This window comes from Mobula hypostoma, chromosome 7 (genome assembly GCF_963921235.1).
Source record: "Mobula hypostoma chromosome 7, sMobHyp1.1, whole genome shotgun sequence".
NCBI lineage: Eukaryota > Metazoa > Chordata > Chondrichthyes > Myliobatiformes > Myliobatidae > Mobula > Mobula hypostoma.
In genome coordinates, this window is record NC_086103.1 from 16,557,143 (window position 1) to 16,573,470 (window position 16,328).

Consider the following 16,328-nt stretch of genomic DNA (forward strand, 5'->3'; position numbering starts at 1 on the left):
GGAGTTCGGTGTTCCGCAAGGATCTATCCTGGGACCCCCCTTCTCTTTGTGATTTTTATAAATGACCTGGGTGAAGAAGTAGAAGAGTGGATTAGTAAGTTTGCTGGTGACATGAAGGTTGGGGGTGTTGTGGATAGTCTGGAGGGTTGTCAGAGGTTAAAGCGGGACATCGATAGTATACAGAACTGGGCTGAGAATTGGCAGGTGGACTTCAACCCAGATAAGTGTAAAGTGGTTCATTTTGGTAGGTTGAATTTGAAGACAGAATATAATATAAATGGTAAAGACTCTTGGCAGTGTGGACGATCTGAGAGATCTTGGGGTCCATGTCAATAGGACACTCAAAGCTGCATCACAGGTTGAAAGTTTTGTTAAGAAGGCGTATGGTGTGTTGGCCTTCATCAGTTGTGGGATTGAGTTCAAGAGCCATGAGGTAGTGTTACGACTATATAAGACCTTGATCAGACCCCACTTGGAGTTCTGTGTTCAGTTCTGGTCACCTCACTGCAGGAAGGATGTGGATACTATAGAAAGAGTGCAGAGGAGGTTTACAAGGATGTTGCCAGGATTGGAGAGTGTACCTCATGAGAATAGGTTGAGGTTACTTGGCCTTTTCTCCTTGGAGCGAAGGAGGATGAGAGGTGACCTGACAGAGGTGTATAAGATGATGAGGAGCATTGATTGTGTGGATAGTCAGAGGCTTTTTCCCAGGCTGAAATGGCTAGCATGAGAGGGCACAGTTTTAAGGTGCTTGAAAATAGGTACCGGGCATATATCAGGGGTAAGTTTTTTGCACAGAGAGTGGTGGGTGTGTAGAATGGGCTGCCGGCAGCCGTGGTGGAAGCAGATAAAATAGGGTCCTTTCAGAGCCTCTTAGATAGGTACATGGAGCTTCAAAATATGAGTGCTATGTGCTAGGGAAATTCTAGGGGCAGTTTCTAGAGTTTCATGTTCGGCACAACATTGTGGGCTGAAGGGCCTGTAAGTGCTGTAAATTTCTATGTTCTATGTGTTCATGGACCATCCCGAAATCTGGTGCTGGAGGGGAAGAAGTTGTTCCTGAATCACAGAATTTGTGTCTGCAGGATCTGTACAAAATCCTTGATGGTAGGTCATAACATCAGACCATAAGACATCGGAATAGAACCAGGCCAATCGGCCCGTTGAGTCTGCTCTGCCATTCCATCATGGCTGATTCATTTCCCTCCCAACCTCATTCTCCTGCCTTCTCCGCATAACGTTTGACGCCTTGTCTAATCAAGAAGCTATCAACCTCTGGCTAAAGAAATTCCTCCTCATCTTTGTTCTGGATGGATGTCCCACCCTCTATTTTGAGGCTGTGCCCTTTGATCCTAGACTCGCCCACCAAAGGAAACATCCTCTCCACCTCCATGGCCTTTCATAGGTTTCAATGAGATTCACCCTCATTCTTCTAAATTCCAGTGAGTACAGGCTCGAAAACATCAATCACTACTCAGATGAAGACACTTTCATTCCCGGGATCATTCTTGTGAGCCTCCTCTGAACCCTCTCCGATGTCAGTACATCAATGAGAAGAGGACATATCCTGGGTGATGAGTGTCCTTCATGATGGATACCGCCTTCTTGTGTCACTGCCTCTTGAAGATGTCTCGATGCCGGGAGGCTAGTGCCCATGAAAGATGGCATATCCTGGATCCAAAGATCAGGCGCCCTGGCTCCTGGGTTTGAGAAGTGTGTGGGTGGGAGTGGCTGGTTTTGGGGAAGGGAGGGACATGCTTGATGCCTTGTGTCTCTTCCTGCTATCTCCAGCTGCAGGGCACCATCCTGCAGTACGTGAAGACCCTCATTGAAGTGATGCCCAAGATCTGTCGTCTGCCCCGGCACGAGTACGGCTCTCCAGGTTAGTGCCTCGTGTAGGAAGGTAGGGTGCTGGAGGTGAGAGCTGGGTGAGAGACCCCACCCCATTGTCATCGAGCCTCATATTCCCTCATGCTGAGTGGGCAGACTGTGTACCCGGGCCAGCATGATGGGATAAATGGTGGGCTGGACATTGGGGGTGTCTGGGAGAGGGTGGGTGGGTGTTGGTGACGGAGAGGGGTATCTGGGAGAGGGTGGGCGGGTGTTGGTGACAGAGAGGGGTGTTTGGCAGAGGGTAGGTGGATTTTGGTGATGGAGAGGGGTGTTTGGGAGAGGGTGGGTGGGTGTTGGTGATGTAGAGGGGTGGGACTGCGAGAGTGTGGGTGGGTGCGAGGAAGAGGGTGAGGCAGAGGTGGGGTTGTGTGTTAGAGAGCTGGAGATTTTTGGAAGTACAGTTAGATTTGCATTTGTATAGCACCTCAAACTGCAGTGCCGTGCAGAAAACGTTAGGCTGGAGGCCTCTCCCCTAGACCACCCGCGGTGATGGGTGCTGTTTCCAGGGGCACCTATCACAAGGGTGAACCCTCACAAGCCATCAGGCCCTGATGGTGACCCTGGTTGGACTCTGAATACCTATGCCAACGAAGTTTCAAACGTACATTGAATGTCAGAGAAATGTATGTATATAATATACAGCCTGAAATGCTTTTTCTTTGTAAACATCCACGAAAAACAGAGTGCCTCCAGCAAATGAATGACAGTTAAATGTTAGAACCCCAAAGTCCCCACCAGCTCCCCTCCCTCCCGCATGTAAGTGGCAGCAAGCAACGATCTGCCCTCCCCCCACCAGCATAAAAAAGCATCAGCACCCGCCATCGAGCACTCAAGCGTGCAGCAAAGCAACAGCAAAGACACAGACTTGCAGTACTCCAAAGACTACTTGTTCACCTGGACTTCAACATACCACAGGCTCTCTCTCTCTCTCCCTCCCCTCCTAATAAGAGAGAAGAGGTGTCTCTATTTCACAGCGAGAGGGGAGACATAACAAACAACTCACTGGTTTACGATGTTAAAAGTCCATTGCGTCACTTTTTCTGAGCTCTGTGCCCAAAGATCTCGGGTCTCTGGGCACACAGCCTTAGATCTTCCATCCCCCTCAACACACTGATCTCCTGCCCGGACACCGACCTTAGATCCACCTGTCTCCAGAGCCCCGAGATCTCGGCCTCCGAAGGCGAGCTGAACTCTTAGGCCACGCCCTTGACATGTCGGATAACGGCCAGTCATAACACCCAGACAGCGGGTCCCATTCCCCCAAAGAACCATAGTCGGCGTGTAACTCCAGGTCAGGGTTTTCAAAAGAACCCTGAAAGGGAAAAATAGAGATATTATCGACGGAAATAGAGCTTTTTCTGAAGATGTAAGCAAAGGATCCGCTGTTAGGCACCATTCATCCTCCTGAGCTCCTGCTCTGTTTCCAAATGGAGAAGATGTTCAGGCAAATCTTCAGCCTTTCAGCAGTTAGAGGTTCCCACCTGCTTCGAAAGCAGCAAGGACCTGGGCCAACTGTGATTTCCGATCATCGCAATACATCTACACTGGATGCAGTCTCTGGCTACCCACTCAGCCTTGGGTCACAGGACAATAGTAATATCAACATCAGGCTGCTGTTTATTGACTACAGCACCGCGTTCAACACAATCACCCTCAGTTCCAATCAACAAGCTCAAAACTGTACCTCCATCTGCAATGGTTAGCAAGGAAGTGCCAGTGCCTAACAGTGATGTTTTACAGAATGCTCACAAAATGACTGGATACTCTCGGGGATACACGGACAGATCACAAAACGACAAGACAGTCTCGGAGATACACAGACAGATCACAAAACGACAAGACAGTCTCGGAGATACACAGACAGATCACAAAACGACAGGGCAGTCTCGGGGATATACAGACAGATCACAAAACGACAGGATAGTCTCGGAGATATACAGACAGATCACAAAATGACTGGATACTCTCGGGGATACACGGACAGATCACAAAACGACAGGGCAGTCTCGGAGATACACAGACAGATCACAAAACGACAGGGCAGTCTCGGGGATATACAGACAGATCACAAAACGACAGGACAGTCTCGGAGATATACAGACAGATCACAAAATGACAGGACAGTCTCAGAGATATACAGACAGATCACAAAACGACTGGATGTCTCGGAGATAGACAGATCATGAAACGACAGGACAGTCTCAGAGATATACAGACAGATCACAAAACGACAGGACAGTCTCGGAGATATACAGACAGATCACAAAACGACAGGACAGTCTCGGAGATATACAGACAGATCACAGAATGACTGGATAGTCTCAGAGATACACAGACAGATCACAAAACGACTGGATGTCTCGGAGATATACAGACAGATCATGAAACGACAGGACAGTCTCGGAGATATACAGACAGATCGCAAAACGACTGGACAGTCTCAGAGATACACAGACAGATCACAAAGACACACATTCAATGTGTCAGGAAGAGCTTCTTTCCCTCTGCCATCAGATTTTTGAATGGACAATGAACCCATGAACACTACCTTGGAATTTTTTTCTCTTTTTTTGCACAGAATGCTCTGTTTTTGATGTATAGTTTCGTACTGTAATTTACAGGTTTTGTTTCAATACATTTGCCAGTGATATTGGACCTGATTCTGCTTCTGAAATAGGAGGGTGGTGAGACAGGGTGGGCTTTGCCCAGGGACTGACCGAGGGTGGTGACCTCTGCCCTGTGCTCTTGCCCTGCAGGAATCCTGGAATTCTTCCACCACCAGCTGAAGGACATCATTGAGTACGCCGAGCTGAAAACGGATGTGTTTCAGAGTCTGAGAGAGGTGGGCAACGCCATCCTCTTCTGTCTGCTCATTGAGCAAGCCTTGGTAAGCTGCCCTTGGTTTCATTACACCCCTGGAACATTCTGGAAGGAGGCATGAGGTTATAAAACGGCCGCAGTCCCTGCTGAATGGAGGACGGGCAAGATGAGCCAAATGGCCTTCGGGGGATGATGGGATGGTGTGTGAGGGTGAAGCTCCTTCACAGTCCGAGCCCTGACCACGCTGATATCTCCTCTGCCTTACAGTCTCAGGTCTCATAGTGGGGCTGAGATAGAGTCCAGGGGTCAGTCCAGCACCTGGCTATTTCCAAAAAGGAAAGGAATGGCGTGGAATGAGGGGCCGTAGGGCCAGGGACAGAACATTCCATGCAAGAGGCAACCAGATTCTGGGAATAATGGTGAAAGCAGAGAGAAAATATTCCTAAGTCCCAAACTGGCAGCCTCACCCTGAGGAACAGGAGTGCATCAAACCATAAGATACTGAAGCCAGAATTAGACCATTCAGCCCGTCAGATCTGCTCCACCATTCCATCATGGCTGATTTATTATCCCTCTACCCCATTCTACTGCCTTCTCCCTGTAACCTTTGTACCCTGACTCATCAAGGACTTATTAATCTTTGCTTTAAGTATTCTTAATGACCTGGCCCCCATAGCTGTCCGTGACAATGAATTCCACAGATACACTGCCCTCTGACTAAAGAAATTCCTCCTCATCGCTGTTCTAAATGGATGTCCCTCTATTTTGAGGCTGTGCCCTCTGGTCCTAGGCTCTCCCACCATAGGAAGCATCCTCTCCACATCCACTCTATCCAGACCTGTCAATATTCCCTATTTTTCCATCCACTCTATCCAGACCTGTCAATATTCACAGGTTTCAATGAGATTTTACCCCTCATTCTTTTACACTCTAGTAGCGAATACCGGGCCAGCTGGTGGTCCAGTGGCATCAGCACTGGACTTCGATCCTGAGTTCGAATCCGTCCGGGTCCCAGCCTGGGCTGTAGCTGTATCTATGGAGAAGAAAGGGCAACTTGCCATGTAAACCCTATGGACAACTTAAAGGGTCCATATGATAGGGTCAATAAAGACTTGACCAAGTGAGAATACAAATGTTCCTCTTACGTTAACCCCTTCATTCCTCGGATCGTTCTCATGAACCTCCTCTCATGTGGCGAGCCTGACGAGTTGTCAAACGAAAGTGTCAGCCGTGGAGTCAGTGGGGCTGGGGAAGTTTCTGGGTATTGAATGGGGACGGTGTCCCTCAGAAAGGGGCACCAAGGTAAAGACTGGTGCAGTCCCTGCTGAATGGAGGATCGGGCAAGATGAGCTGAATGGGGAGTGATGGGCTGGTGTGTGAGGGTGAAGCTCCTTCACAATCTGACCCCTGACCGCGCTGATATCTCCTCTGCTTTACAGTCTCAGGAAGAAGTCTGTGACCTTCTGCATGCGGCACCCTTCCAGAACATTCTACCCAGGGTCTACATTAAAGGTTAGCTTTTTTCACAAAACTACACATATACACAAGGTACAGACATTCAATATTTACAAGACAGTAAGTATATTGAGACTAAAATATAGTTACTACCGTCAATAAAGAAGTCTATACCGCGGGGAAACCACCACTCATGGACATCCCCCAATGTGCCCGCCGCGACTGTGTGCTCCCTCTCCAAGGACAGCTGGGCACCAACGTATCCTCGGAAAAGCGGCAGGCAGTCGACCCGGGCAGCGCCCTCCACCTTCGCCCCCGAGACCCGTGAATGACCATCTTGGCCAGGCCCAGGACCAAGCCCACCAGGAGATCGTCCTCACACCCCACCCCCTTGCAAACTGGGTGCCCGTATATGAGGAGCGCTGGACTCAAGTGCAGCCAGAACCTCAGCAGCAGCTCTCTGAGAAACTCAGAGCGGCTGCAACCTCTCACCTTCCGTGTACGCGTGGACAGACGGACGGGGTGTTGGTGAACCTGCTCAGAACCTGTTGTACGGGGACTGCCCGAAGCAACACCTTCCACCCCAGGCCCCAAGTACAGTGGAAGCACCCGTGTGTAAAGGGACTTCCACTGGGGACCTCCTCCTCGCCAGATGGTAACACGGACCGCCAAGGCGAGTCCACTCGGCAGACGAAGGCGGGGAAGTGGGAGGTGAACAGGGGTCAATACAAGAAGCGTTTCAGAGCGTCACAGAACTGCAAGGTGGGCAACCCCACGAAATGGCTCACAATGTGCGGGACCCTCTCCCACGTGGTCTCCCGGTCCAATGGGCACATTGGGTGTCGGTGCAGTCGGAACCTGGCCACTTCCCCAAGCCCCCTCGACACCCACTGTACTCGGAATGGGACCAGTGCCCCAGCAGCCAGAGCATCGTTCCCCAATGGAGCAGGAGCACCCGGCCCTGACGAGGCCAGACCCCAAACTCTCCACAGTTCCCGGTAGAAGCGGGGTCGGTCCCTCAGAGCGACACGGCTGATGTCTTCTGCTGAGATTCGCGTGCTCTCCTGCAGGCAGGGACCCCAGCAGAGAATGTGCACCGCCAGCGCTTGTCACTCGGAGGGCGGTCACGGTACAGGTATCCCTGCAGGGTCCCTGGTGGAGAGTCACCAGCGCTTGTCAATTGGTGGGCGGTCACGGTACAGGTATCTCTGCAGGGTCCCTGGTGGAGAGTCGCCAGTGCTTGTCACTCGGAGGGCGGTCACGGTACAGGTATCCCTGCAGGGTCCCTGGTGGAGAGCCGCCAGCGCTTGTCACTCGGAGGGCGGTCACGGTACAGGTATCTCTGCAGGGCCCCCGGTGGAGAGCCGCCAGCGCTTGTCACTCGGAGGGTTGTCATGGTACAGGTACCTCTGCAGGGCCCCCGGTGGAGAGTCACCAGCTGGGTGCACACACTCACCAAGGTCTGAGCACCCTCCGCAATTGGAAGACTTGGCACCGCTGCAGAGACCCGATGCCTCCTGTTTCCCCAGAAGAAGTTCAGCAGCCTCCTCTGGGTCCTGGACACAAACGCCGTGGGTGGGACCAATGCAGACAGCCCGTACCCTTCCCCGGTACGAGATCACACGAATGAGGCCCAACCAGTGTCCTGGACGAGCAGAGATCTTCATCTCTAAATCCCACCAGTTCGCCGGCCAGGCCTCCTCCGTCGAGCTCAGGTAGACCCCCAAGAAGAGGAGGTGCGTGGTGCTCCATGCGAATGGCTTCAACCCCTCCAGCCCACCAAGAGGCCCGTGCTCTTCTCCCAGTTGACCCTTGCAGTGGACGTGGCTGAGAAGATCTGTTCACAGTGACCTCACTGAGAGACAGTATGTGTCTCTGGTGCTGCCCTGCGTGCGTGCGTGTGTCTATGTGTGTGTGTGTGTGTGTGTGTGTGTGTGTGTCTATGTCTATGTGTATGGACATGGGTATGTGTGTGGGGAGTGTGTGTGTGTGTCTGAGACTATGGGTATGTGTGGACTTGTATCTGTGTGGTTGTGCATATGTGTGTGTAGACGTGTGTCAGAGTTTTTGTGCAGGTGTGTGTAAGAACATGTGTTAGTGCGTGTGTGTATGGATGTTCATGTGTGCGTGTGTCTGTGTGTATATATGGGGGGGTGTGTGTGTGTATGTATACATGTGTCAGGGCCTAACCCTGTATTTTGTTGACAGAGGGAGAGCGTCTAGAGGTGAGGATGAAGCGACTGGAGGCAAAGTACGCCCCCCTACACCTGGTGCCTCTGATCGAGAGACTTGGCACCCCACAGGTAAGAGTTTCCTGCTCTCCCCATCCCATCCTCAAATATCACCCCCTTCCCATCAGCTCAGAGACCCTACCGGAGTCAGCTGGACCACTTCCCCACCCGCAGGGGTCAGCCACGGCCGGGACCCTCTCCTGTGGCCCAGCGTCCAGCGTCACTCTTCAGACACGTCGTCCTGACCGGACATTGTACTTCCCTCGATCTGCCCAACCCACCGTCCTCCGACACCCACCTCACCCAAACCCTCCCATCCATCACCATGTCAAGCAACCCCCCACCCCACCCTGCCTGTAGAATGTGGCCCCCACCTTCCTCCCTGACCACCACACCATCCGGGGGGGGGGGGAGCATTTCTCCTTCATCACTCCCTGACAGACATCAGTTCAGAGATAAACCCCACCCTCGTCCCCCTCCCAAACCCTCAACCCCCTCCCCCCTGGCTCCCACATTCTCTTCCCCTTTCCTCCCTGAACATGGTGTGGCCGAAACTGACAGCCCACCCCCGTTGATCACTCCCCCTTCCTCGCCCGTTGCTCAGTGTTGTTGCCTTGGAGGTAGATGGCTCCATGCAAAGGCAGGATGTTGTTTAGCCTGGACGCGAGGGAGGGGAATGGGATGAGGGGTGGGGACGGGGGAGTGGGGTTGGCTGTGACCGTGAAGACCCTGGGACACCGGCGATGGACTGTGAGCCCTCACCTGCATCCTGAGCATCTGGGGGCACAGCTCGACCTTTGTACTTTGAAATCTGCCTAAGCTGTCACTGGGGCTGAGCAGTGGAGAGAACGCCGGCCTCTGACGAGCTTCCGTCCTAAACGAAGACTGTTTTACCCCCCCAGAACCTATCGCTGCCATGGGAGGGGAATCTTCCAGTCAGTGTAAGTAAATCTATCGAAGCATTAGTTCATCTTCGCCAAGGTATTGGCAGGGTGAGGGGTCGTGGTACCCCTCTGCATGAGGTCCTGTCCCCCTGAGGGTCAGTGTGTGTGGGACTGTCCCCCAGTGAGGGTCAGTGTGTGTGTGTGGGACCGTCCCCCTGTGAGGGTCAGTGTGTGTGTGTATTGGCAGGGTGAGGGGTCATGGTACCCCTCTGCATGAGGTCCTGTCCCCCTGAGGGTCAGTGTGTGTGTGTATTGGCAGGGTGAGGGGTCGTGGCATCCCTCTGCATGAGGTCCTGTCCCCTGTGAGGGTCAGGGAGTGTGTGTGGGACCGTCCCCCTGTGAGGGTCAGTGTGTGTGTGGGACCATCCCCCAGTGAGGGTCAGTGTGTGTGTCAGACCGTCCCCAGTGAGGGTCAGTGTGTGTGTGGAACCGTCCCCCTGTAAGGGTCAGTGAGTGTGGAACAATGATGGAGATTGTGGTCAGGACATGTCTGTGTACAAATGTGATATGGAGTGGCTCCAGGGGTGAGTGTGTGCCATGTTTTGAAGGGTGGATGTTACTGCCGCGGTGTGGGGCAGCCAGAAACAATGCCTGTGGAGGGGACAGTGAGAGGGTGAGTGGGTAGTCTCAACCACCCTGCAGACGAGTGAGGGACTCGTCATTCAATCAGTATCAGCTTTAATCTCGCAGGCATATGGTGAAATTTGTTGTTTTGTGGCAGTACCACTTTGCAATACATAATAATAAAAAACTATAAATTACAATAAGAAACAAGGGAAAATCTGCAGATGCTGGAAATCCGAGCAACACACACAAAATGCTGGAGGAACTCAGCAGGCTAGGCAGCATCCATGGAAAAAAGTACTGTCGACTTTTCAGGCCGAGACCCTTCAGCAGGTCTCCTGATTTTATATACATACACTTACTGTCCGACTGTACTCTTTTCCATAGATGCTGCGTGGCCTGCTGAATTTCTCCAGCAGTTTGTGTGTTGCTGTATATAAAAGTGGTGCAAGAAGAGAGAGAAAGGGTTCAATGTCCATTCAGAACTCTGACGATGGAGGGGAAGAAGCTGTTCCTGAAACGTTGAGTGTGTGTTTTCAGGCTCCTGTACCTCATCCTTAATGCTGGATGCTGCCTTTTTGAGTCATCACCTTTTGAAGTTGTCCTCGATGCTGGGGAGGCTGGTGTCCATGACGGAGCTGGCTGAGTTTACAACTTTCTGCAGCTTTTTCTGATCCTGTGCAGTAGCCCCTCTGTACCAGATGGTGATGCAACCAGTTAGAATGCTCTCCACTGTACACCTGTAGAAATTTGCAAATGTCTGGTGACGTACCGGTCGGACATGCAGGGTTGGTGCCAGCAGACCGCAGTTCAGCCGATGCTGACAGTGACCGCATTTCCTCTCCCGGCACTCACTGGCTACTTCTGTCCCGACAGCAAATCGCCATAGCCCGTGAGGGAGACCTACTGACCAAGGAGCGTCTGTGCTGCGGCCTCTCCATGTTCGAGGTGATCTTGACGCGCGTCAGGAACTATCTCCAGGACCCTGTGTGGAAGGGTCCTCCGGCCACCAATGGGGTCATGCACGTGGACGAGTGCGTGGAGTTTCACCGCCTCTGGAGCGCCATGCAGTTTGTCTACTGCATTCCCGTCGGGACACACGAGTTTACGGCCGAGTGAGTATCCTAAGGAGGGAAGGTGGAGAATGTGCATCTGTTGTCTTAACCCCAGCTCTTCCAGGGTCCCTCAATGACCCTGGGGGCTATGGCTGAGAGCATTAGACAGAGCAGCAAAATTTGGTGTTTTAGCCCATCGAGTCTGCTCCGCCATTCCATCACGGCTGATTTATCATCCCTCATTCTCCTTCCTTCTCCCTGTAACCTTTGACGCTCAGACTAACCAAAAACCTATCAACCTCCCCTTCAGATATACCCAATGATTTTGCCTCTACAGCTGCTTATGGCAGTGAATTCCACAGATTCAACACCTTTTGGCTGAAGAATTTTCTCTCATTTCTGTTCTAAATGGACGTCACTCTCAATGTTCCATAATAATGGATGTCCCTTTCAACTTTCCATAGATCTCAATAAGAATCAAATTTCATTAAGTGGCACTGCTGATCAGAGAGAGTGTCACGGCTGCAGAAAAGGAGGAAGTCATGGAGGGATTGTCTACGGAGTCTCTGTGGGTGGAAGTTAGGAACAGGAAGGGGTCTATAACTCTACTGAGTGTTTTTTTATAGACCACCCAATAGTAACAGGGACATTGAGGAGCAGATAGGGAGACAAATTCTGGAAAGGTGTAATGATAACAGGGTTGTCATGGTGGGAGGTTTTAATTTCCCAAATATTGATTGGCATCTCCCGAGAATGAGGGGTTTAGATGGGGTGGAGTTCGTTAAGTGTGTTCAGGAAGGTTTCTTGACACAATATGTAGATAAGCCTACAAGAGGAGAGGCTGTACTTGATCTGGTATTGGAAAATGAACCTGGTCAGGTGTCAGATCTCTCAGTGGGAGAGCATTTTGGGGATAGTGATCACAATTCTATCTCCTTTACCACAGCATCAGAGAGGGATAGGAACAGACAAGTTAGGAAACTGTTTAATTTGAGTAAGGGAAAATATGAAGCGATCAGGCAGGAACTTGGAAGCATAAATTGGGAATAGATGTTCCCAGGAAATGTATGGCAGAAATGTGGCAAATGTTCAGGGAATATTTGTGTGGCGTTTTGCATAGGTACATTCCAATGAGACAGGGAAAGGATGGTAGGGTACGGGAACCGTGGTGTACAAAGGCTGTTGAAAATTGAGTCAAGAAAAAAAGAAAAGCTTACGAAGGGTTCAAAGAACTAGGTGATCATTGAGATTCAGAAGACTGTAAGGCGAGCAGGATGAAGGAAGCCCCCAAGGCATTCTACAAGTAGAATGAGCAAGAGGATAAGACACGAGGGAATATAACCAATCATGTGTGACAATGGAAAGGTGTGTATGGAGCCGGAGGAGACAGCAGAGGTACTTAATGAATAGTTTGCTTTAGCATTCACTCCGGAAAAAGATCTTGACGACTGTAGGGATGACTTACAGCGGACTGAAAAGCTTGAGCATATAGACATTAAGAAAAAGGATGTGCTGGAGCTTTTGAAAAGTATCAAGTTGGATAAGGCTCCAGATCCAGATGAGTTGTACCCCAGGCTACTGTGGGAGGCGAGGGAGGAGATCGCTGAGCCTCTGGCAATGATCTTTGCATCATCAATGGGGACAGGAGAATTTCCGGAGGGTCGGAGGGTTGCAGATGTTGTTCCCTTATTCAAGAAAGGGAGTAGAGATAGCTCAGGAAATTATAGACAGTGAGTCTTACTTCAGTGGTTGGTAAGTTGATGGAAAAGATCTTGAGAGGCAGGATTTTTGAACATTTGGAGATGCATAATATGATTAGAAATAGTCAGCATGGCTTTGTCAAAGGCAGGTTGTGCCTTACGAGCCTGATTGAATTTTTTGAGGATGTGACTAAACACATTGATGAAGGTAGAGCAGTAGATGTAGTGTATATGGATTTCAGCAAGGCATTTGATAAGGTATCCCATGCCAGGCCTATAGAGAAAGTAAGGAGGGATGGGTTAATAAATTTGCTGATGACACAAAGGTTGGGGGTGCTGTGGATAGTGTGGAGGGCTGTCAGATTACAGCAGGACATCGTTAGGGTGCAAAACTGGACTGAGAAGTGGCAGATGGAGTTCAACCCAGATAAGTGTGAGGTGGTTCATTTTAGTAGGTCAAATATGATGACAGAATATAGTATTAATGGTAAGACTCTTGGCAGTGTGGAGGCTCAGAGGGATCTTGGGGTCAGAGTCTGTAGGACGCTCAAAGCTGCTGCGCAGGTTTACTGTGTGGTTAAGAAGGCATACGGTGTATTGGCCTTCATCAACCATGGGATTGAGTTTAAGGGCCGAGAGGTAATGTTGCAGCTATATAGGGCCCTGGTCAGACCCCATTTAGAGTACTGTGCTCAGTTCTGTTTGCCTCACTACAGGAAGTATGTGGAAACCATAGAAAGGGTGCAGAGGAGATTTACAAGGAAGTTGCCTGGATTGGGGAGCATGCCTTATGAGAATAGGTTGAGTGAACTCAGCCTTTTCTCCTTGGAGTGACGGAGGATGAGAGGTGACCTGGTAGATAGTGAGAGACATTGATCATGTGGATAGTCAGAGGCTTTTTCCCAGGGCTGAAATGGCTAACATGAGAGGGCACAGTTTTAAAGTGCTTGGAAGAAGGTACAGAGGAGATGTCAGGGATAAGTTTTTTTACATAGAGAATGGTGTTACGTACCCCGTAATGGGTTAAAGAACCAGCAGAAATGAAACACACCTGAAGACTGGTATTGGTGTTAACTAATGCTATTTTTATTAGTAACTACACAATATAGTAATATATAACTAGATAAATCAAACAGGTTAGCAAAAGTGGAAATAGATATATAAAAGCCAAGCTGCTTCAGAACTTAGGAGGTAAATGGATACAGGTTTATGATGGTAGGTAAGACAGTTCAGTTCAATGCTCAGGTTAATTAATGAGAGATATTTGTAATCCAAAAGGCAAATGTTGTGAGAAGGCAATTACGGCGATATTCCACAGATTCCATGACAGCAATACAAGATAACAATAGTAGTAGGTTTTATCTCAGAAGTTGTTCCACTCCACACATGAAATATCACCGACAGTGATCTTCAACTAATATCCTTTGAACACAAGTGGTACCGCACCCAAATTCAGCTACGGGTCATCCCAAAGTGGTGGCCACAGCATACTTGCCATGTATGGATTATCACCAACAGTAGCTTATCACAAAGGGCACCCTCTTCAAGGGAACCACCACCTAGGCAGGGGTCGACACAGTGGTAGATTCCACACGGTTACCCCAAACACACAACGTGACGGCCACTTATCCAGTTCCACGACATACGAAGTAATTCCAACAGTGATTTGCCACAGGGCTGCCTTTCTTCAGTGAACTACCACACCCAGACATGGGTACCACACAAGTGGTATTCACAAAGGTACTCCCCTCACCAGAGAACCCACTCCTGTGGATTAACTACGTGACTGTCACACCTTCGTATTCGAATACAACTCAAACTCACCCTTACGGGCTACAGAGGAGAGAGTCCAAACAGTGACATCTTTGTTACTAGGTTTCTTCTGTTTCAAACCTTCCCCTCCCCTCTTCTCATCCTTTAAAGTCACCAAATGTGACCACAAAAAGGAGACCGTCTTCTGTGGTAAAGTTATTAATCCAGGCAAGGGTTGGACACACTGATAACTTCCCACAAGTCACACCTTTTCCACACTGCGAGAGCCACTGATCGATTCTCCGGATCGATCCTCCAAAGACCCACTCTTCTGTGGGCACAACAAAGCTCATCCAGTCTCCGAAACTGTGTGTGTCTAACAACCAGCTGACCTTGTATTTATCTCAGCATGAGCACCAGCTGCCCATTGCATAACGCCGCCCTTGGTCACCATGACGACTCACGAGCTGCTCGTTTCTCTCCCCCTCTCTCGCTATCTCTCTCTTTCTCTTTCCATGGCAGCCCAGAAGCTGACAGCAGTAGTCAGTGTCCTTGTAAAAGTGTAAACATGAGCTGAACGTCAGACTCCGCCGCTCTCTCTCTCAGCAGAAATCCAAAAGTTAGTCTCTGTTCTCTCTTGTGCCTTAAAGTGACAGTCCACAGCAAAAAGGAACCCTAGGGGCACATAACAGTGGTAAGTGTGTGGAATATCAGCGATGGTGATGGAGGAGGATACAATAGGGTGTTTTAGGAGACTTCTGGATAGGTACATGGAGCTTAGAAAAACAGAGGGCTATGGATAACCCTTGGTAACTTCCAAAGTGAGTACGTGTTCGGCACAGCATTGTGGGCCGAAGGACATGTATCGTTGTCTATGTTTCTAAGATCCCCCTCGTTCTTCCAAACTCCAGTGGGTACAGGCCCAAAGCCATCAAATGCTCCTCATATATTAACCCTTTCATTCCCAGAATCTTTCTGGTCACCCTCCTCTGGGCCTTCTCCAATGTCGGCACATCCTTTCCTAGATAAACCTTCTCACCATACCGTAAAGGTGGCCTGCTCACAACACTCCAAGTGAAACTCACCACAGACTCAACGTTACATCCTTGCCTTTGTATTCCAGTCTTCTCAAAACGAATGCTAACATTGTATTGACCGTCCTCACCATTGACTCAACCTGCAAGTCGTCCTTTCGGGAATCCCGCATGAGGAATCCCAAATCTCTTTGCACCTTTGAGTCTTGAATTTTCTTCCCATTTAGAAAATAGTCTATGCCTTTATTCCTTCTGCCAAAGTGCATGACCACACACTTCCCGACACTGTATTCTATCTGCCACTTCTTTGCCCATTCTCCAAATCTGTCTAAGTCCTTCTGCAGCCTCTCCGCTCTCCCAGCACTACCTGCCCCTCCAGCTATGTTTATATCCTCTGCAAACTTGGCTACAAGGCATCAACTCTGTCATCCAAATCATTAACATACAATGTGGGAAAAAAGCAATCCGGCAATGTCCCCCAGAAAAGCCCCGTCTCCACTATTCGTATTTTTTGTTTCCTGCCGCTCAGCCAGTCTTCTATCCATGCTAGTCTGGCCTGGTGGTTGTCCATCATGTCTGATAATGATAGGAAACCTCTGTTTTCAAAGTGGAAAAACCATCGTATTGGGGCAGTTCCACTCTCTCAGCCTCAGGTCCAGTGGTACGAACAAGTGTCATATTTGGGGCCTTCCTCGGTTGCAGTGGATGGCCGTGACTTTTTCTGTGCCCAGTCGTGCCCTTCGCTCTCCATGAGACGTTGTAGAACCGTCTTCCTGGCCGTTGGATCTCACTGTAGATCTCATCCGCCCTGTCTGCCTGAGCTGACTTCACAGGCTTGTTTCTATCTCACTGGGGTACGAGGTCAACGCTACCCTCGCCT

The 16,328-nt window shown here is 50.0% G+C and overlaps 1 protein-coding gene across 4 annotated transcripts in view; it reads left to right on the forward strand.

Moving 5' to 3' along the window:
* The window catches only part of cyfip2 (cytoplasmic FMR1 interacting protein 2), a 113,318-nt gene that overhangs the window by 86,082 nt on the left and 10,908 nt on the right, over positions 1-16,328 (forward strand). For 3 of the 4 annotated variants that reach the window (XM_063053094.1, XM_063053096.1, XM_063053095.1), the window contains exons 25-30: positions 1,792-1,882; positions 4,650-4,780; positions 6,153-6,225; positions 8,377-8,471; positions 9,302-9,340; positions 10,784-11,022. In XM_063053094.1, coding sequence (XP_062909164.1) covers positions 1,792-1,882; positions 4,650-4,780; positions 6,153-6,225; positions 8,377-8,471; positions 9,302-9,340; positions 10,784-11,022 — 668 coding nt within the window. The remainder of the gene's footprint in view (positions 1-1,791; positions 1,883-4,649; positions 4,781-6,152; positions 6,226-8,376; positions 8,472-9,301; positions 9,341-10,783; positions 11,023-16,328) is intronic. The other variant, XM_063053097.1, reaches the window with a different exon arrangement.